Raw genomic sequence first — 23,098 nt, forward strand, 5'->3', positions numbered from 1 at the left:
GGGAGGCACCGAAAAGAGATAGGCCTCGCGACGTCGCTAACGTCTTCGATCGCCAGACGATCATTCGCCATCTCTCATCCCTTCGTCTCTTTCTCTCGCTTCTGCTCTTTCCATCCCTCTTGTCACCCCTCTGGATCGAGAACGCGAGAACGCGGGTCTCGTAATCTACCCGTGTGGTCCATGCGCGCGCGGAGAGAGAGAGAGGATGAAGGAGGAAGAGAGTGCGCGGCGCTTCGTTTCGCCGCAACCGCGAGGTCCAGATTCTAGAAACAACCCCCCCGCGGAGGACGTTGCCGAGGTCTTGACGTTAACGAGACATCCTCGTGTCCTTATGCGCGAAGCGCTTAAAGGTCGAGATTAACGTTAAGTGACACCGCTCGGCTACGGTGAGCCGCCTGGCGCGACGGAGTCGTCGTATAGTCACCTTCGTTCGCGAAGCAACGAGGCAACGCGACGTCTCTCGCGAGGGGTGTGTGCGAAAGGGCCGCGAGAGAGAGTAGAGAGAGAGCCGCGATCGATAAGCACCGAAAAGCGGAGCGGAAAGAGCGGCGGCACGAGTCCTCCGGCCGGAGCGCGGTCCTATCCTGCTAGAGAGAACGCGATGCTGCGACTTGCGTGCGTAATCTCTCCCTGGTCATCATACCGACTTACGTCCATCGCTTTCACGCGATGTACGCGCGCACGCGTGCGTATCTACGCATAGGCGGGATGGTCAGGCGGGATCTTCGTGCTTCGTGAAATATCTCCAAAATTCAAATACTCGTCGGACGTTTCCCCAAGCCAGAGTGGAAGGGACGCAGCTTTTCCATCCGGTGTTGCCACGGAAATTTACTTTGGGATCTCGTAGTTCCATGTGCGATCGAACGCAAAGTGTAATACCCGAGATACCCGGGATCTTCTCGGGTACCTCTCGGACCGATCGACGTCGTACGAACTCACGGTATGCCCGAAATTCTCAGACGCAATAAACCTATTTGATATCATCGTGAGTGCCATTTGATATCATCGGTTAGACCTTCTCAATTGTGTTTGCGTTTAGTGCTCCAGATAATTAACAAGAAGAATTGTTATACACAAATTGTTACACACGCGAGTCTTACCGATGCATCTTGAAGAAATTGATACCGAATTTCGGACGGCAATGTGAAATGGAAGCGAGAAGGACTCTTCCATCATACGTGGTAATATGGCATTTGATACAACATATTAATCACTTTATTATAGCTACTAATTATCGAAATTTCGAGTCCGTGTATCTATATATATATGCATCACCACCGGATCAAATAAATTAATTTCGTAAAATTAAAAACAAAATCAATTTTTAATAAATAATCTTTATTATGTCATATCAATTAATTTTTGATTATTAATGAAGCTTTCAGTGTGTAATCGTGTCTCTAAAAATATAAATTACAAAAAATATAAATGTGAAGCACATAAATGGAGGAATATAAAAGCCATACGTAGAATTTGACCGTTATCGAGCGTGATTCCATGTTGTTAAATAAACAATAATATCAATTAATATTATTGTTGCTAAAAATATCTTGCGTGATGTTGATCGCTAAAAATAAAACCGTAATAGACAATTATATTAAGAAAGAAAAGAATAAATTCGATTCGAAATCTTTTATTTTTAGCAATATGTTCATATCAATATCTTCGAGTAATAACAGCAATTCAAATGTATTTCATTAACTTAGTCAATATAATGAAGTAAAGAGGAAAAAGTATATAATATCCTTACGTATGCAAATATAAATATATGTAATATCTTAAAAAATACATACATACATATATATATATATATATATATATATAAATCTTTTAAAATGTTATTTTAATGTTAAAAATATTATATTTTTAATATATAAATAAAATAAAAAAATGTCAAATATATCTAATTACAACGATCGCAGTATTTGATATCAAATATGCATATAATAGTAAATAAATTATTCTCAACCATAGTAATCGTTCATACTGATTTCGACATTGTAATCGTTTTTAACTAAACAAACATAATTATTCATTTGTTAATAGAGTCCTTTATTTTTTTTATATTCTTTTTTACTCTTTTATACTCTGAACTCTATAAAAGAGGAACAAAGGGAAACACGTGTTTTCTGTACGATCACAAATGCGACACGTGCAAGAAATCATTACGATTGAAAGCACTACGTAACACTACAGCGGTATTGACGTAACTTGTCTTAATTAACGTTACGGCATTGTCTGTCTTTGACTTTGCGACAATTTTTATTATTCAAAGGGCTACTGCTTACGTATTACAAACAGCATGCATAAATGATAAATTCTTTAGCATCATTATATGGACGCGTTTGCGTAAATACGTGAATTTTGTGAATGTTGATCAAATAATTGGCTTGATAGCTCTTGACTCTTGGAAGTTGACACTTGGAGGCACGGGCTATATTATTTATATTAAAACGAGGGTGCGATATAATCCGCGGAAATAACCATAAGCCAAGCTATCGTTCAAATCCTCCGGAAGAGAGGGAAAGAGAGAGAGGGAAATGTGACTGAAGGAAAGACGGAGAGCAAAACACTTTCCTCGATTGCTGTTAACGAGATACGAGATCAGACAGATCGTTGTTACTATATCCTGCGCGCAGTACATTTTAGATCGCGTTGTGTCTTGGTGGTTCTGCAGATAGACAGAGAGTTTGTGTTGAGAGTTGAATTAATTAAGAGAGGAAAATAAAGAGAGAAAACGAGAGAGTTTCGAATTAATAATGTGTCGTGAATAAAATATCATGAATCATTACTGTACACAATTTTTTCATCAGGTAAAAAGTTTCTTAAAGGAAATATATTGTATATATAAATAATAAGATATTAATATAAATAATAATACTATTCTGGTTCTGCTCACGATTGCATTTCAAGATCGAAAAAAAATTTCGGCACGCAGTTTGCAAAAAGAATATGAATTTATATATAAATTGACACAGAAATAATTAAGCACAAAATCCGCTTTAATACAGGATTTTTTTATTTAATTAAAAGAAATATTAATAGTAACATGATACGAATAATATAATATCGATTTAATTAAATATTTCATGCTGTTATTCATTCCCTCATGTATAAATCATATGAATCATAAAGCTTGTTCTTTTTAGCTGAACTTTAGCACCACTCTTTCTTTCTTTTCTTTCCTCCTGAAGAGAAAAGAAAGAAAGATGAACTGTGCGAAGTTTAGTCAAAAAGAACAGGCTTATTAGTTCAAGTACAATAGAAAGATATCAGAGTGTTCTCTAGTTCTTCCAGATCTATCCCATAATTTTCATTTTCGTGAATCTTCACTTTTACAGTCGCGTATTTCCTCGTGTTCTCGTTTTTCATGTTGAAATGGAATTTCTTTTTTCCCCTTAAGCGGCTTGATGAATCATGACATCGAGTGTTTTGATCGAAGCTCTTTGAGATTAACGATGGCATTCGAATGTGATTACCCCGTCGCGAGAATTCTGCGATTGGCTGGTAAACGCGGGCGTTCGATATACGATCTAATCGATATACCAAATGAAAAAAAAATAAACTGACAATAGCCGTCCCACTAATTTTATTCGAAAAGTGAATAAAAATTTCGGTCGAAATTAGATTAAATCGCGCGGATGCATTTTCGAAAAACTTTCGTTCCATTCTGAGCGACTCGTCGTTGTAAGAATCAGTAAGATAAAGGCGGGTTAAAGCGCGTTAGACCACCGCGCATTCTACGACAATACTGCACTCTGACAACAGTAATCGCATTGCTCTCTAAAGAAACGAAGAGAGAGAGAGAGAGAGAGAGAGAGAGAGAGAGAGAGAGAGAGAGAGAGAGTACGTGTAGGCGAAATTGATCTAATAGGATAAATTGTTACTCCTTACGCAATTTTTGAGGCGTAGTTTCGACAAGTCGCGCGTCGCAGTGTCGGACTGATAAATTTTTATCATGTGTGTAATTATTTATATTTTATATGTATAATATATAAAAAGTATTTCTAAAAATAAAAATAGCTTACGCTCGGAAATGAAACTAAAGCGTTAAAGCTAAAACAAGCTGAAACAAAAGTAGAAGTTAAACTTGTATCTAATTGAAGTTGAAACTGGAGTTAAATATAAATTTGCAGCTTTTCATCCTTCGATTTTCTTTTTTCTTAGAAAATTCATGGATCAGAAATTAAAAATAATATCTGATTAGTAAAAATATACACATATGTCAACTTCCTCATCTTTCTCTCTCTCTCTCTCTCTCTCTCTCTCTCTCTCTCTCTTCCTCTTCATTTCTTCTCTCTGCTTTGTGATTTTTTTACGAATAAAATATATTTATCCATGCATCAACAATATTTGTTTTTCATCTTTAAAAGATGTACTCTCTGCACTCGGAAAAACTAAAAGATATCGTAATCGATACAGAACTAAATAAATGGAAATGTATTTTAGCGTTGGCCGCTTTTAATAAACGTTATAGCATAAAATACCGATCGTCTCTAAAATACCGATGATGGCAACGAACAGGCATAACTTCGTCCCCGCACGCAAACCGGAAATCAAGGAATATCGGGAAATGAATTATTCCATTTCCGGCGTTCTCGGCTTCGTTTCATTAATTCGTTTTCTCTCGCGGAATTCTATAATCTCTGCTGCATCATTTCACTATTTTGTTATGACAGCATGGACATAATATTTTTTAATTTTAGATATTGAATTTCAATGTATAAATTTACAATATTGCGCTTACATGATATATAGTTACAAAAAATATATTTCCTAGATATGATGTAATTGTAAAAACTGATCAAAATTAATATAAATTTTCTATTACAAAATTGGAAATAAGATACATATAAAGACTAACACAAAATTCAAAGAAATAGGAATGCACATAAAGACTAATATATCCAAATTTAATTTGAAATGGAATAATAACACATGTACCTTTCTCTAAAAAATACACAAGTCATTTTTTTATTTTATTTTAAACAAAATCACATTGTATGAAACATATAAGATGATTGTATTATATGCATACATAATTAATTATTAGTATTATTAGTATTACTATTATTATTATTTTATTATATATATATACATAATACTGCAATTTAATAAAATTTTGATTTACACATAAAATATATAATATTATTATATATTTATATATAAATTAAAATTTTATTAAATATAATTATTTATAAATCAAAATACTTGCATGCGTGATTTCAGTCTGGGAAATAATGGAAGACGATCATATCCAAGAAGATCCATGATATCAAAACTCATTTCGCTGCGCTCATCGTTGTAAATTTCTCACAGCGTGTCGCTAGTACTCTTGAAACGTATGTTTTCAACGTTCTCTCTCAGAATTCTTTCTAAATTCTAATTCTCATCAAGAAGCAGCTACGTTTGTAGAATCATGTCTGCTATCTCCGAAAAGCAGAATGCGCGATGTTGCGCATGACCTCGTCTGAAATTATTAAACAGCCACTGGACGAAATTGCGAAGTAATGATCAACGACACGCGACGACCGAAGCTGGCGACCACCATCGCGGGTTACAGTCAGACGAGTCGTACGTGTAATCGTCGACATGTGTCTGTATATAATGGTGACAGCGGCAGATTGTTGTTTGGGATCGTCCTGTTTTGTTGTTACATCACAGTGACATGCGGCTCTAAGATCAGCATGTGGCATGGAAAGAGTTTTAAGGATCTTCTGGCAGCTGTATCGTCAAAACACTCACCTCACTATCCGCAAATGGGCTATTGCGACTTCGACACGGATTGCGATTGGTCGTGGAATGATACCCATGGTTTTAAGAAAGTCAAAGCGCGCACCAGTCTGTCAAGAGCTTTTCCGAACACGGACGCTAACAATTCCTCGAATGGTACGAAAATTTTGAGTAGTCTTCAATACATTATTTGTCAAAAGAAAAATTATCATAAAGAAAAAGATTAAAGTAAATAATGCATTATATATAATCCTAAGATCATGAATTCGTGATACCGAGAATTTGATCTATACATATATAATATTAGAATCGTACTAAAATTAGCGAAAATCCAATCTATAATCGTTTTAAAATTGAAATATAATTACGATGCCCCATATGACACAGTAAAACTGTACGAAAATTAATTAATGTTTCATTCTCCTTTTAAGGCCATTTTCTGTGGTTCAGCGGCAAAGGGGATGCTCATATATGGTCCAAATCGATTCCTCGTACGGGTCCGCGTTGCCGCATCGAATTTTCACTTTATATGGTGGAAATGGAAATCGGATTCATAAATCTCGTCATACAAACTAACAACATGAGTTCCATCGCGGTGACAAAAAGCGGAAATAATAGCTCCATGTATATGCACAAGAATATTTTTTATGATATTGTGATAATATAAATTTTCAGAAAATAAATCTAAAAAATATGCTTAAACGTTTGTTTTAGATGGAAGAAAATAAGTTTTTCATTACGCGCGATTGATCAGTCCTATAAATTAGTTTTAGAGGTCTACGTACCCTATCCTAATTCGAGCATCGGCGTTGACAATCTTCGCCTAGTTAATTGCTTTCCAGGTAATTAATACAAATATTTTCAAATAATTAATGGAATATTATGATTGTCGCGTTGTATCAATGATGCCTACACTGAGAAAAAAATGCTGCTAAATGAATAAAACGACACATACATTGAGTAAATGCAAATAAAGCATGTATCACGGACTGTCACAAACGGAAGTAGTTAATTCAACTCTATTTGTTATTGACTTAATATTACTCTTTTATTTGTAACAATAACATATCGATTTGACTTAAGGACATATAATGATAAATTAAAAGCATGTTGAATTGAAGGAATGTTTCCTTGTGTTAAATCAATATTGAATTTAGTTGTATAAAATATTTATAAAGTTGACGGAACTATATTATAAAATAATAGGAATTTAATAAGTTGTTTTGGTAGTACTAATTCCGAAATAAATTCAACTTTGACTTCGAATCAATGTAAGTGATTCGAATATTATATTTTTTCAAAAAATAATTGTTTTTAATTTTTACATAAGTTCTTATTTCCTTTATTATTCTTATGTAGAATTATTTTATATAGTTTCATATATAGTTTATTAATTATAATTATGTATCAGGTATTTTATAATTTTTAAAAACGCATATTTTACAATTTTTAAAAACGGTAATCGAACCTATAGTCAATCAACAGGCTTGAAAAATTTGTCGTACGATAAAAACGCATAAATAAAATAACGGTCTAAGACCAATATTACATGCGCCCGTTTTTTGTCGTATGATAAATTTTTCAAGCTGTTGATTGGCTATAGGACAAAGAGGTCTGAGATTCTCTCTGCCTTGCAGTTAATTAACACGCTTGAATAATTCGTTGTACGACAAAAAATGGATGCATGTAATATTGGCCTAACACTTAGCTATAATCATTTGTTTGAACACTTTAGCATTCGATGTTATTTGATCCCTTCTGGTCATCTATCATGGAACAAGTCGGAATAGATTCCAATAGGAATTATTCAATTTTCTCTAGAAAACACAATAAAAATCTAGGAAATAATTGAATAATTCCGATCGATGATAGGTGCCCTGATCATATCTTGCGAATAAATGTATTGATTGTCAAGCAAATGTGTAATCAATGTGAAACAATTTCTACTTGTCTATAAATAAAATATATGATTCATGTAATATTTAAACATATTGTATAATACACGATAAATAATTTATACAATTGTACAAAAAGATTCTTAGATCAAGTAAATTATATTTCAATTAACTACAAGATATATTCGTATTAATTGTAACAAAATTGACTATATTATTAGATAAATGCATTGATAATTATATATTTCAATTGATCCAGCAGATGTGTAATCAATACAAAATAATTTCTATTTAAGAGTCAGATATGCTGATGATTCATGTAATATATTTAAATTTAATATAACAAATTATTTATAAATTATATAAAAAAATTGTTAGATATAAATTATATTTTAATCAATTTGAAAAAGTATTTATATTAACCGTTTGCGGTCGATTGATTATATAGTTGATTTGTATTAATCATTTTACGTAATGAACTAATAACAGGTTCAATTTAATTGATTAAACTAATTCAATTGCATTACAAAAGTTTTTATTTCATATGTAATTAAAATAAAAAAATATTTGTTTAATGTAACTACATAATAATATATGATTGATATAAGAAAATTTTTCAACTGCTACTGTATAATTTAGGCAAATACTTGTTTATTGAAACAGAAGTATGATATGTTTGTTTCATTAATATTGTCATTAAATTAACAAAATTATTCCCAATTAGACTGACGTTGTTGATTCAACAGCATTTTTTTTTAGTGTATACTTTAATGATAACTGTGGCATTTGTATATACAGTGACCTTACTCTCTGTTTAATTTACATAATGCGTTCTTCATACATGGAATTCATACATTAAATTATTTAAATGAAAAATAAGATTCATTATTGTAAGGCTTTTTAGGTATAAATAAGCGATACTTGATTTTGAAGAAGATTATGCGATTGCAAAGGCAATTTATATTAAAAGAAATTAATGCAATATATAAAATTAGTTCTATAATTGAAGTGGTAACTCTTTCGTGTGTCTATTTTAGAATCCATTGGAGATTGTACGGAAGATATGTTTCGGTGTAACAACGGTTCTTGCTTAAACAGGACCCGTATCTGCGATTTCACGAAAGATTGCCCTGATGGCGAGGACGAAGCACTCGAATGTGGTGCGTACGTCTTAACGTCACTTTATATTTCTTTGAATATCAGCACTCGTGACATAAAAATTCTTTATGCTTCATCTTTGAGATGTAGATTCATACAATTGGATATTTAAAATATTCACAGACAAGATTCCGAAGAACGCGAGGTGTAATTTCGAAGATGGTTGGTGCGGATGGGCGAACGTTCCTGAAAGACCTCTAAATTGGACTCTTCATAAAGGTCCTACGCCGACAGAAAGAACTGGACCCAGTTACGATCATACTTATCGTAATGAAACCGGTATGTACTTGAGACTACATCAAGCGGCGAAAACACATTAGAAAAAAAATAAAATTGTCACCTATTTGGCAGGAACGTACGCGTTTGTAAACATGGCTTCTAAAGATATGAAATATGGCAGTCGAGGCACCATTACAAGTCCTCTGTATAATCCAACACCACCTTACGCCAGCAACCCTAAAAGTCCTTATTATAAATCATGTCAAGTACGTTCATATATTTATTCGGTTATTTAATGATATAATCTAGCTAATATATTATATAGATGTAATATTTAATATAGGTATAATATTAATATAGGTTAAATTTCTGAAAAGGAGTATTGAATCGATATGTATATTCATTTTTAAAAAACGATATTAAATCAAATGAACAAGCAACTCAAATCTGAGATCGATAAAGTCAAGTCATGAATTATAATAAGCAAAATTAAAGTGATTTAATTTATCTAATATGAGAGAGAGAGAGAGAGAGGGAGGGAGGGAGAGAGAGAGAGAGAGAGAGAGAGAGAGGATTTATTTATTATTTAATCTTGCATCTGCGGATAAAGCATTAATAACTATTCAATGTATTTTATTTTTTTACAAATTTTTTTTTAAGAAGTATTAAAATTACTACTGCTCAGGTTATATCACTTGGATTTTATTTTTGTTTACTATGAATAATATATGAATACACAATGCGTTTTCTTTTTGATGATATATATTATATCTGGAAAATCTAATTTGACAATTATTATTTTGATAGCATTTGCATTTAAAAATTTATTCTACTTTTAGTGAAAGATTTGTACCAGTTATTTTAACAAATATTTTAGAAACGGATTATATTTTTAGGTACGGTTTTTCTATCACAAACATGGTCCACATGCCGCATCTCTTGGACTCTTTTTGGTCCAAGTAAGACCACACGGAAATCATACCGAAAACTTATGGTGGTCGTATGGAACTAATAGCGATATCTGGTATAATGAAGCTGTTGCTCTACCTGATATAAAATATAGGTAAATACAAAAAATCATGTATATACACATTTAACGTAAAATTTAACTAATTTTCGTTTCAAAAATAAAGAATTAAATTTTATCGATATAAAATACGCATATCTGTAGGTACCACTTGCAATTTGAAGCGTCCAGAGGGTATTCTTCCAAAAGTGATATAGCAATTGACGATATTTCTTTGAGTCGAGAATGTTTTGGCATTGGTAATTTTAACATAATTTTAAACATTTCTTTATTACGTACTAATTATTTCCGACTACCTATCATTCGCATATGTTTTTTTTCTACAGGAGTTCCACGTGAAGTTGTAGGTAATTTTAATTACAATACACCCGTTATCGAGTCCGAAATAATGCCAGCGCAGCATCCAGATTTTGTAAATGAGACGGGTTCGTGAAGTTATGCATTTGATAAAGTTTAATTATACTTTTTAAATATTATTTATACATATTTTATAATATGTTAATTTTATTTTATATCATAGATGTAAAATCTTTGAAAAATATTTTTGTACATTTTGTATTATTTTTTTTGTAATAGAAAATTTTATTTTTTTCAAAGCTTAATATATTTACAAAGCTTATTTATCCATATATTTATCAAATCATTTTTTTCTATTGTTAAAAAGCTCTTGCACAGTGAAAAAACTAAAAAGTAAAAAGCAAATAAAATTTTGTAATAATTATGTGTATATTAAAGATAATATAATATTTAAGTATATCATATGTTGCTAGAATTAACAGATAAAAATACTAACAAAATATCTTATTTATTCATATTCATACTAAAAAACCGGAAAAAATGTTTCCTGTATAATTATATAAAATTAGATAAAATTATATATAATTATACAATATATATATATTATATATAAAAATATGTTTATATATATATATTTTTTTTTTTCTCCGGGTTATCAGAAATATTTTACCAAATTACATGAGTTATATTATTTTCAGTTATTCGAATTACCACTTGCGCGGCTTCCGGCAGGAAAGGTCCTACTGATGAGAAATGTACTGAAAAATATAATAACACAAATGTAGAATTGTTCATACCGTCACAAGAGGGGGAAAGATTTAATTTGTATGGAGTCCAACGATGGACTGCACCACGCGGTGAATACTACACGTTAGTAGACAAATCTTTTTAGAAATATAGATTTACAATAGTGAGCTTTCAAGACAGTTTATTAGTTTAATAATAATATCAATTTAATCACACGAGGGAGGAATTTAATTTTAACAGAGAGATTATAAAATTAATATTAAATCGATAATTCATAAATGATAGAAAATTTTATTTATTCTGTGTCATACACATTTATCGTTTGTTATTAAACTCTTACAGAAGGCTTTATGATGAAAAGAGTAATTTTTTCCACGTATATTATTAAAAATATGTTTTTCTTTACAAGAAATTTAATCAAAAAAGTATGTTTTAAAATAATAGTTTGCTAAAATGTGATTGCACGAAGAAGCTATTTATAATAAATCACAAATAGATGGGTAAGATTCAAATTTCATTAGTACGCGGATCAATCTATGGCTATACTCAGCTAATTAGAAAAAAATATTCTTTCAAATTACATATTCGTGAGATGTATGGAAATGATAAATAGAATATAGAATGGTGCATCCATTTTGACCTGTCTAATTACAATATTGTTTTTGAAAACAGTTTAATCGCCATCGGAGCACGAGGAGGCTTGGGCTCGAGCAATACCGGCATCACTTTGGGTGCATTTGTTCGCGGTGTCATAGAACTCCAAAAAGGCGATCAGTTATATTTCATGGTTGGTCAAGAGGGAACGGATGCGTGTGCCAAAGTGAGTATTGCTGACCGGAAAAAGATTTACATAAAATAATATAATGAAGATATAAATAAATATTTCTTCTACACGAACATTTATTTTCGAGAAAATAAAATGTGAAAACTGGAATATTAATAAAGTTATTTTTATATTCTTAAGCTTTTTTACTTTATAACTTTCATTAATATTTTTCCATAAATTCTATTATCTGATGAAATTATTTCAACATTGATTTTTCTCCCTCCTGTAGAATATTTTTAAATTGTTTTTTTTTTTTAAAAGCTTGAAAAGAATTTCATTCTACATGTTCAGTTTTATTTTTGCAAAAATAAAATTTTTTTGAGTTGCATTATAAATTATCTTCTATTTGTTTAGTTCATATTATTGTTTATAACAAATTAATATTATTGATCTTGTCAAAGCAGAATCTTGGCTTAAAAAAAACTGCCTGTCCGTCGAATCAATATGCCGACTTATCACTATCGCAGGCATCGAAAATGCGAGAAGTGAAGAAGGTTGAGTTTAGGAATCCTGGTGGCGGCGGCGGTGGTGCGACTACCATTTTCACAGTAAATATTATATCCTCAATAAAAAAAATGATAATAGCAATTTAGTAAAATAATAAAAAATAAAACATGCATATCTCTTCTTATTATAGCTGATTGTAAAAGTTGTACATATATTTTATATTGGAATTATAATAATATTTGCACAAAAAACTTTAGTTTTCCATTAATTTTCTTCTCATTATTATATAAATTATTATATAAATTCGATATAACATCGATTATAGTTGAAAGCAAATGGTGATCTGGAGCCCATCTTAATCGCGGGTGGTGGCGGTGGTTTAGGATTGAATCCTACTATGGACGATGGATTACAGCATGGACGCGGTCCCTTTCCCATGGGTAGACTTTCATCTTCTCCGTCCAATTTTTCAGAACGCATGGGTAACTAGTTTTTTTCCTTAAAATGTATAATAAAAATATCTGAGTTGCATTTTTATAAGAAGAAACTTAAAATAGAAATGCAAATTCAAGTAGAATTTCGGCTTCTAAGGTGGACCCGGTGCTAGTTGGAATGGTACATGGCCTAATTTTCAACGAAAGGCTTGGGGAACGCCATTAATTTACGGAGGTGTAGGAGGTATCGGTTGTGAATCGGGAACCGAAATTCATGGTGACGGAGGCTTTGGCGGAGGTGGGGGCGGTTGCCAATCAGGGGGTGGTGGCGGAGGTTACATTGGTAAGCAGAAATATGAAAATATTGTACAAAGTGATTTAGATGTCATCATAAAAAAAAAATCTCGCTAATATATTTAAATCTACTATTTGCATATTATTATATAAACGTTTCTTAAATATATTTTTAAACTACAATTGAGATATCGAAATTAAGATTAAGAAACAAAAAGTATTGATTAAAATCCATCTTGACCTAAATTTATATATTAACGATCTTCATCAGCACTAGTGCAGAAATAACTATAGAAGTAACTTTGCTTTCTTTAGGTGGGAATGCTGGACAGAATGATGGAAATGGTGAGGGTGGTTATTCATACGCCAATCAGAAGCTCACCGATGTTTATTTCAAAGCTGCAGCTCATTCTGGCCAAGGCGAGGTCTTCGTCATACCCGCGATCAGTGGTTGCGGTTGCGATTATCGTTGCGTCGCGCTCGATCAGTACTTGAGCGAGACCAAGTGTCTCTGTCCTCAGGGTTGGTTGCTCAGTAACGATTCAAAATCCTGCATCAGTAAGCAATCATGATGGACGTATCATCATTTTCATTATTACATGCAAATATGAAATAAAATTGTTGCACATTGAATTTTAGTGGCTGATGATTCCAAGGATGGTCATCAAACGTACATGATCCAACTTGTAGTTGTAATTATTGGCTTGCTTACTATTATTGGAATTTGCCTAATATCTTGTACGTATATAAAAACTTTAAATTTTATAACATAACAGATTAAATGATAAGATATCGATTTCGATCTTCCGCATTTTTGTTTCTCTTGCATATTTTATGTTATCCAACAGATAAACGGTACCAAAAACAAAAAGCGCTTTCCCATCGCCGCCAAGTGATGTTTGGCAACGGCACTGAATTAGCTGCATTGCGTCCAGGACACCAGTCGGACACGATGATGACCGAATACAACCCCAACTACGAGTTTGCTGGCAATCTCTATAGCTTCAAAGACTTGCCGCAAATACCTCGCGAGTGTATCGATTTAGTAAAGTTAGTACGAATATATAACACACTAAGGCTAATTAGCATATCAATAATATATTTACTTAGACTACTTTCCTTTTAAAAGACGTAGCTGATTTAGCTTTGTCATTCATTAAATATTAAGAAAAAGACGAACGATTTTTATCGACTATGTCTCCTAAAAGGAAACCAGCCTTAAATAAATTTTATACAGATTTAATTTTTTATTTTCTGAATGTTTATAATTAGCGTATCAATGAGATATACCAAACAATTTTACAAATTGATTATTTTCCCAACGTTTATTTATATATATATATATATATAAATCTATAGATTTTCCAAAAATTCGAACGTAAAAAATAAAAGAAAAGTTTAATTTTTTTTAATTGTGTGAAATAAAGTAAGAATGATCGATTATATTTTTAATGCAGACCTCTCGGCCAAGGCGCATTTGGCGAAGTTTTCCAGGGCGTTTACAAATACGGAGGTGACGAACACCCCGTCGCTGTCAAGACGCTACCATCTTTATCCACGACGCAAGCAGAAGCTGATTTCATGATGGAGGCGTTAATAATGAGCAAATTTAATCATCCGAATATAGTACACTTTATCGGCGTCTCTTTTGACAAACATCCTAGATACATCGTTCTCGAATTATTAGCCGGAGGCGACCTTAAGAATTTTCTACGTGAAGAACGGCCTCGATCAGTAAGTATTAATAATACATTATGACAACACTATAATTCAAGAGAAAAGCGAGATTGAAATATTGCACTATATTCTTAACTTTGAACCTACTTTAATATATGTGATTTATTTAAATATTTCTAATTAATGTCTGTATTTTTATCTAATTTCTATGATGCACGTATATATACATATTTTTGATTTTACAGGACCGACCTACATCATTGACAATGCTAGATCTTATTATGTGCGGCTATGATATCGCAAACGGCTGTAAATATATGGAGGAAGCGCGTTTTATACACCGAGATATCGCCGCTAGGAATTGTTTATTGACAACTAAAGCACCGGGTCGTACCGTTAAAATCGCAGATTTCGGTATGGCCAGGGACATTTATAGAAGCGATTATTATAGAAAAGGCGGCAAGGCGATGCTACCCATAAAATGGATGCCACCCGAAAGTTTCTTGGACGGCATATTCACTACAAAAACTGATGTCTGGTGAGACTTAGTATTCCATATTTGCTTAAAAAAAAACATATTATTCTCAATCCCAATTTTCTCTTTAAAAAATACGTACGTTTTTTTCATTTTTATATAATTTATTTTCATTGATAAATCAAATTCTATAGTCGAAAAAAGAACTGTCACATTAATATAAATTATAAAAAAGAAGTAAAGCTTATAACGTTTCTTATTTCTTATAATATAATTTTTAGGGCCTTCGGCGTGCTCCTGTGGGAAATTATGTCATTCGGATATATGCCCTACACCGGATGTGCAAATCGTGAAGTTATGTCGATGGTACAGTCTGGTGGTCGTCTTGAGAAACCCGCGGGATGCCCAGATCCTATATATGGAATCATGACGCGATGCTGGCATCCACGGCCTGATGACAGGCCAAGTTTCTCTACTATTGCTGAAAGAATCGGTTATTGTTTACAGGTGAGAGTGCAATAGGAATTTCAACTATATTTTGTTATAAACTTTATATAAAATTCTCTGTTATATAAAATTATTCTTATTATTTAATCGAAATATTATCTAAGGCAATATAATTTACGAATTAATATTTTTTTTACAAAGGATCCTGATGTAATAAATAAACCCACGCCTAATTTCGACATATTGCCACACATTTGTGATCGTGAAATAACAATTATGAGACCGGATCCGGAAGCGGAATGCATCAATGTGCAGTCTAATGTCAGTATAGTTATAAAATGAAATACGAAAAAATTATATTTTGTTCAACATACGTAGAAAGTGAACTTTAAACTTGTCCGACAGTTGGATAGCGGTTACATACAACCGAGAGTCAGCGATCCACGTTCCGTTGCACGTCGTGTGGATCAAGCTATGGGTGGCACCGCCTACGATTCCGAAAATGAAAAATCGATCGAGGATAAATACGGCGAGTCTTACGCGAAATCAACGGGATGCCAGCAAGGATTCAGTTGCAATACCTGTGATTCTAGTATGGATACCTTTGAACAAATTTACAACAGTGACAATGATGAAGATCATGATGACGATGTGAGCGAAAATAAGGTACATATTTGGAAATTTTAGAAAATTTATCATTATTTTAATTGTATTTAATCATTACTCTTATTAAATTAATTATTATCTTATTTTAATTATATTCTATCATAATTCTTCTTTCACAAGTATCTATTAAAATAAATTATATGTATAATATAACTATATTAGAAGTTAAAATAAATGTAGACCGTGCAAAAAATAAGCCAGTATGAATAAGGATCTTACAATGAGTAGTAATACAAAAAAAATAATAGTTTTAAATGTTTAGTCATTACATTTAGAACTATTTTAATATTATCCTATATTTCTTTTATTTTACAATTGCAATTAATTTACTACTAAGATATACGTATCTATAGATATTATTTATACGATCTCTGTAGGACAAAAAGAGGATCAACCAATCGGATCGACAAGAAAACAGGGCAATACATCGAAACAGTGACATCGAAGACCACGATAATATAGACAATGGCAACAACCGTCCAGAGGATGAATGTCATATGACTGCCAACATCGATAGTGCAATAACGGATCGTAAAAATGGTAATGAGAGCACAACGACTACCGACACCAATTCCGACTCTCTGATAGCACAATCCTCGGACACTCCGCCCGACACAATAACGAACTCATCGCCCAACATGCGCTCTTGTTCGTCAAGTCGTATCATCGGCCTCAACGCCAATGTTAGTAATGTGAACGGTATGGTGAAGAAGAATACCTTGAAGGCAACCCTGAGTCTGGACCCGAGCGCGCTCTGCAGAGGCACCATCCCTTACGAAAAGATCACAACACAACGCTTGAGCAGTTCATACACGCCGGGCAGTAAGGAACTAAGGAAGGTAACTTGACCTCTCCCCTACATTCGACGTCCTGCAAAGTTTCCATCTGTACATGACCGTGGTCCTTGATCGAAGGTACTTAACGCAATTTGTCCACCGACAAACTCGACATTTACGATCAAGGGGTTTTCCATGAAACATAATAGAATAATATTTCAAAAATATAAAAGCACTAGGTGCAATGGGTATGATAGAAAAGTTAATATTTCGAAAAATAAAAAATGAAAAATAGAATTAGTACATTAATATATTTTATATATAATATTTTTGCGCATTTTCATGTGCAAACTCCTCGATTGCGAATTAACAAGACGTCTTTTTGAGATTACAAATATTTTAAAGGATTCTCTGAACTATACTACTTTCTAGTAAATTCAGAAACAGATCTAGAGGGAGCACATTAATGATTATAATTTTTCTTGCTACTAAATTGAAATGCAATTTTTCTGATGTAATACTCTCTATTTTACGTTTTCTATTTTTGCAATGTAGGATTCCCTGGGTCACGAGCTGCCAAGGGAAGAAGAGTGTTCCTGCTGAGATTTATCCGAGGGGGGTTGACGAGGCTGCCCGGCCGCGCTCGGCTGCAACGTTGCTCGTCGATTGCAGCTGCAACGATCGGCCACAACGACTGCGCTTATAAGGGATACACAGCTCGTAGAACTCTCCTCGCCTCCGTGGGTCCAGGACAACGAATACTCGCGTCGTTATTATTCTGAGGAGACCCTCCTGTGAATGGGAATCGAGGGAAACCTTCGAATTTCTTTTCATAGACGACGCTTTTTTGATGCGCGCCAAACATTGGTTTCCATAAGAAAGACACGCGATTATCGTAAGTCGGAAGAAAAGAGATTGTTACAAATGAACGCAAAATAAGTGAGTTATGTACATACGGAAAAGACGAAAGATACCAAATACGTAAACATGTATTCAATACGTCGTTAAGCGTCACATATATACACGTACAACCATATACTTTGCAAGATGATCTCGTCAAGTAAACTTTCTGCGTGATAGCGATGGGGCAGAAATTTGTAAAATTATTGAATCACTCGTTAACGTGGATCTTCGAATTAATCAGAGTGACATATGTAGCTCGTGAAATCAACGTTAAAAACGTGGATACGTACTTGGAAATTACAGATTGGGAAAAATGTTTTTGTGATGTACATATATTTGACATTTAAAAATCATCTAAGAAATGCGAGTAGTCTTGTCTTCGACATAAAGTAAATCCCTGGTTGAAGACAGTACAGCCGTATTGTCCTATTTATTTACACGATTAAGGATTCCGACGGAATTAATACGGATATGAAGGGTACTATGGCTGTCAAGTAAAATGTTACACTGTAATATCGATGTAAAAAATCTCCGTAGGCTGATCGTCTACTCGTGACTCTCTCTAACCAAAGAGGCGACGATCTATGAACTCCTCATTGGTGCACCATCACTATCGTAAAGTGGACAGCGATAAATGCGTCTTAGGAAATAGGAAAGTGGAGAAAAGAAAGGAAATAAAAAGAGCACGAGCCCTTTTTTATTTTTCTTACAACGACGACGTATTTTACGTGCGCGTAGCGTATGAAAGTCAGCCTATGTATCTGTACGTGAAACGTAATAAAGGCGTGTTTATGGAAGGTAGTCTATTACTACTTCATACTTCCCTTCGATAATCATAAAGTCATTTAGAATCTCATAAACTCGAATAAATTATTAAATTTCAAGCATTTGTAGGAAAATCTTTCAATGTCTCATACAATAATCTCTTTTAAAAAAATGATTGGCTCCATTTCTTTATATCTCTTAATTTATTTAGCATATAAATCAATCGAAAGCACACCACTTACAGCTGTCCAGCTTCAATGTCTAACTCTAATTGAAGAGCAAGTTGGCATTATATTATTGGCTGTCTCTCCCTTCTTTTCTATTTTGTGCATCGTTCATTTTCTGATGTCGGCGTATTCTCAGGAACATTTGCATCGTGCAACGCGATCTTTGGCAACGAGATCTCTGTGCTGGACACAGTGGACACCAGCATTGTCACATCTCGGAAAGCGTCGTAGTTTTCTCAGTAACATTGGCGGCGCGGTGGCTATATATACGCCCGTACGTACGAGTATGTGGAGTAAATAAGCACAGTATAAACGACGGCACAGTGTCAGACTAAGCGTGCATATACGAACACGCAGCGAAGGAAAGAGGGCTGACAGTCCGATTCGCGTTGGATGACAATTCGTGCATGGAACTCCGACGTCGCACGTATCCTGATCATATCCCGTTTGTCCTCGCTTTGTATTCCACGTGACTCCCTATAACACGAAACAATGTCGAATTATTCGTATTACTACGTAAAAACTATCGTCGAAGATGGTCGTCCGCTAAAAACATATAAATTTGCGAAAGGGTAAGCCGTCACGCTCTAATTCCTGTAATAAGTTTTACGCTTGTTTTGCGATACGAGATGAGATGAGTAACATGTGAAACATCAGCGCTATCACTTTCGATGAGAGAGGTTATTTAATACAAATTTTTCTTTTTAATTGTAAATATTATACCCTACTTCCTTGGAAGTTAGTTAGATTTACAGAATTGACGAGTCAATTCAGGAAATAAGAAGAATTAAAACAACATAAATTTAACGAAACTATAAAGCAGACATTTGCGAAGCAGTCTTTAAATAATTTACAGAAAAATAATCAACTTGATTTCTTAAATCTTTCTTTAACAATTAATTAACTTGTTTTGACACTTGTCTCATATCAATATTCAATTTATTGAAAAGCAAATTGATATTAATTTCTTTTTTTAATGCTTTTGAAGCTTGCACGGGTACTTTCTATACAGAAGTTGCACATTTCATGAGTTATCTATATATTCAGATCCATTATTAGAATACTAACGTTTAGTGAACGTTGCAGTTCATTTAGAGTGAGAAACAGTCTGACCTATATTGTATCAGGCTAATGTTACATTTGTCCGTTTTTGCCAGACAGAATTTTTACGATAAATTTTTCAAATTTATTGGTCATAGGATAGAGAGATCTGAGAATCTTTCCTGTAACCAATTAATACGCTCAAAAAATTTGTCATACAATAAATGTAATAATAAAATCTAATATTAAGCTGCTCCTCGCCTGTTCTGATGAAGTGAATTACAATGTTCATGAAATCTTGGTATTCTAATAATGAATCTAGACGCAGAGATAAAATACATGATTTCTTTTTTCTTCACTCTCTCTTATTTAGTATTAATCTTCGGCAACATTTTTTCATGTACTTTATACAAAGAAAAAAAAAACAAATTTTTGCTTAGATATCCTGTACAAGCAACCAAAGACGCGTGGTCGACATTAGGTCGTTACAATCTTCTGTCACGTTTATTGCGAGGAGGGCTATCTGGTTCTGGCGACGTACACCATCCTGCCAATACTACCTTCAAGGTTTGTTATTATAGTGTTTTCTGGCTCGATGAATAATAGTGATTTTACGCGAACCAAACGTTTAATAACCAAAACTCGTGCGTCTTTCAAAATTTCTGAATCGCGCGTCTTCGTGCAATGAGGAAGATTTTTTTCGGATGTATCATATTTGGCACATTGCCAAATTCATTTTTAAATGTAAAACACGATCCCTCTCGTACGCGCGAACTACGATGCGTACAGTCGACTCATATTTTTAGGCTTGCAACATCTAACATTCTGCCCTCATGCTCGCGCCTTCGTGATGTCTACACAACACTTTAATGTTTCGCAATCCTTTGAAAATTAGGATTTAAGAAGAATTTTGTGAAAGCTTCTGTAAAGCTGAAAGTTCATTTTTTTTACAGCAGCAGTATTTCAATTAAAAAAGGATTAAATTATATAAAAAATTATAAAATATTAAAGATTTAAGAAGTTTTTTTAATCTTATCCAATGTTTAAAGTTCTAAAGCTGTATTACTGTAATTTTGTTAACTACAATAAGAATCTTCTAAATTCATCTTTATTAAAAATTAACATCGCGGCATTGGGCACTCAAAAATTAAATAGTTTTAAAGAGAATATAGCTTTAATTTCGAAAAAAATCTATGAAATAGAATAAATTAAGTTATATGTAAAAAATAAATTAAAAGCATTTATAATAGCAATCTTTATAATATTAAAAAATTTCAGATTAGAAAGATAAACATTCAGAAAGATAAACGTATATTTCATTTATAGTCATTAATAGTTTCGTTGTTTACAAATGTTGATTCATATCCGTTGATTTAATGCCAAAATATCTTTCTCTGCCAAGGAGATTATTCATTCTCGATTTTCACTGACAACGAAACTAACATATGTGATGTCAATTAAATTAGTACCTAGCTTGCTATATTCTTCTCACTGATAACAATTGTCAATTGGTATACAAAACGATTATGAAACGCTGAAAATATGCATCGTCAATCTGATATGGCGAAAAAGAACGTCTGAGCTGTTCTCATAATATAATGATTCATGTAGCTTCTTTAAAATTCCCAAAATAACTTGTACCATGTCGGTCGAAAACGTGGCTTCAACTTAAATTTACTTAATCTGTAAGCCAATGTAATCTCTCTTAATATTATTACATTATGAGTTTTATTTACAGCGAAAAATTCGTAAATTAACTCATGCATCTTAAAATTAAAGAGAGATAAGGATAATATTATATATTTCAAGCATATAATAAATTAAATACATAAATAAATATAAAATCAATTTTAAATGAAATCATTTTTCTATTAAAAAATATTCCTAAAAGCAATAAATAATTAAGAAGTAATAATTTTTTATGCGATATTTCACATATAATACAATTGATACTACTATTTCTTCACATATTTGTATAAAAAAAATTCATATAATATTATGACGGAGTGAGAGAGAACCGGTTCATGAATTAAACTTTCTTTTTACCATTTACGAGAATTTCCTTTATAAGGAAAAGAGCAATTCAATGCAAATAAGTGACTTGTATATTGGTGTCGCTTCAGCGACACAGCTCGGATGGAAGAGGGAAGGGACAGTTGGTTCCGAAACAGAGTGAATCTCCGGATATTCCAGTGTATCACGTACCACACGCTCGTCAGCGTCATTTTCGATACGATCGCGTACGGTACAGAATCGGTATCACCCATCGGTGCCATCACTTGCAACCAGGTTTTCGAATTGCGCTCCGGATTGCGCAGAAAGAACGATTAACACGTTTTGGTGATTCGCAAAACGCCAACAATATTGGCCCTGTTACACAGACAGACTTAATTATAAGGGTAATTATGGGCAGCACGGTGAATTGTGGAATTATGGAATTTTACAAAGATAAAAAAAATTAATAAAAAACAATTGTACAACGTTTTATTTGCAATTAATCTAATGTATAATTACTGTAATGTGCAATTATTTTAATGTGCAATTATTTTAATACATTTTACATTTATATAATTATATATGTTTGATATTATAAGTTTTATCATTGAGAAGACACTGCAACATTACGTAATATACATAACGACAGTTGCAAAGTAGCAGCAATAATTATTTCAATAGTAACAGCTGTAAATTAGATAATGGAAACTAATTAGTCTATTTTAAATAAGAATATCCATATTTGTCACGATCGCTGTGCACGATCATTTTATTTTGTGAAGTAATTTCTGGTTAAACGATTCTCTTCACTAATTTAACTGAGACATAGCAATAATTGTTAAATTGGGTAATCGTACATCATATCGAAACCATTGAATAAGAGATTAAGTTCAGCTTTAATGTGACCATGACGTGCACAAGGGTGTGTCTTTGAATCGATAAAAGGTCGGCACAATATCACAATTTTAATAGCGCTAAAAAAGGATGTAATTTCTGGATTATCATACTAAATAAAGAATTATTACTAAAAAGCTAGGAGAACGGATTAC

At 33.0% G+C, this 23,098-nt stretch overlaps 1 protein-coding gene and 2 long non-coding RNA genes across 9 annotated transcripts in view; 2 read left to right on the top strand and 1 right to left on the bottom strand.

Moving 5' to 3' along the window:
• Positions 1 to 162: 162 nt before the first annotated feature.
• Positions 163 to 18,818, top strand: Alk (Anaplastic lymphoma kinase). Of its 3 annotated transcripts, none has more exons than XR_015544760.1 (25): positions 163 to 2,813; positions 5,230 to 5,889; positions 6,165 to 6,357; positions 6,448 to 6,575; positions 8,666 to 8,788; positions 8,910 to 9,065; positions 9,138 to 9,271; positions 9,902 to 10,068; positions 10,177 to 10,271; positions 10,359 to 10,457; positions 11,028 to 11,199; positions 11,749 to 11,896; positions 12,307 to 12,450; positions 12,675 to 12,831; positions 12,941 to 13,126; positions 13,393 to 13,635; positions 13,717 to 13,815; positions 13,926 to 14,127; positions 14,535 to 14,811; positions 15,000 to 15,292; positions 15,511 to 15,736; positions 15,878 to 15,997; positions 16,082 to 16,342; positions 16,720 to 17,256; positions 17,674 to 18,818. XR_015544760.1 is itself a non-coding variant. In XM_011055117.2 (25 exons), the coding sequence occupies exons 2-25, from the start codon at positions 5,511 to 5,513 to the stop codon at positions 17,719 to 17,721; spliced, it is 4,512 nt and encodes a 1,503-aa protein (XP_011053419.1). In that variant the 5' UTR covers positions 166 to 2,813; positions 5,230 to 5,510; the 3' UTR covers positions 17,722 to 18,818. The 3 variants fall into 3 exon arrangements, 2 of the variants coding, with proteins under 2 accessions (XP_011053419.1, XP_011053417.1); XM_011055117.2 differs by having other exon boundaries at positions 166 to 2,813; positions 16,720 to 17,181; XM_011055115.2 differs by having other exon boundaries at positions 166 to 1,181; positions 16,720 to 17,181.
• Positions 12,710 to 23,098, bottom strand: part of LOC147910043 (uncharacterized) — a 13,732-nt gene continuing 3,343 nt past the window's right edge. For all 3 annotated transcript variants that reach the window (XR_015544766.1, XR_015544765.1, XR_015544767.1), the window contains exons 2-4: positions 19,029 to 19,490; positions 13,460 to 13,627; positions 12,710 to 12,847 (exon numbers count right to left, since the gene is read on the bottom strand). This is a non-coding gene — a long non-coding RNA (uncharacterized LOC147910043). The remainder of the gene's footprint in view (positions 12,848 to 13,459; positions 13,628 to 19,028; positions 19,491 to 23,098) is intronic.
• The window catches only part of LOC147910044 (uncharacterized), a 6,707-nt gene continuing 3,059 nt past the window's right edge, over positions 19,451 to 23,098 (top strand). The window contains exons 1-3 of one of the 3 annotated variants that reach the window (XR_015544763.1): positions 19,451 to 19,585; positions 20,495 to 20,621; positions 20,861 to 22,453. This is a non-coding gene — a long non-coding RNA (uncharacterized LOC147910044). Of the gene's footprint in view, positions 19,586 to 20,494; positions 20,622 to 20,860; positions 23,081 to 23,098 lie in introns of those variants that run through there. The other 2 variants (XR_015544762.1, XR_015544764.1) reach the window with 2 other exon arrangements.

The sequence above is a fragment of the Acromyrmex echinatior genome, chromosome 4 (genome assembly GCF_024713525.1).
Source record: "Acromyrmex echinatior isolate Ae372 chromosome 4, ASM2471352v2, whole genome shotgun sequence".
In the NCBI taxonomy this organism is placed as follows: Eukaryota; Metazoa; Arthropoda; class Insecta; order Hymenoptera; family Formicidae; genus Acromyrmex; species Acromyrmex echinatior.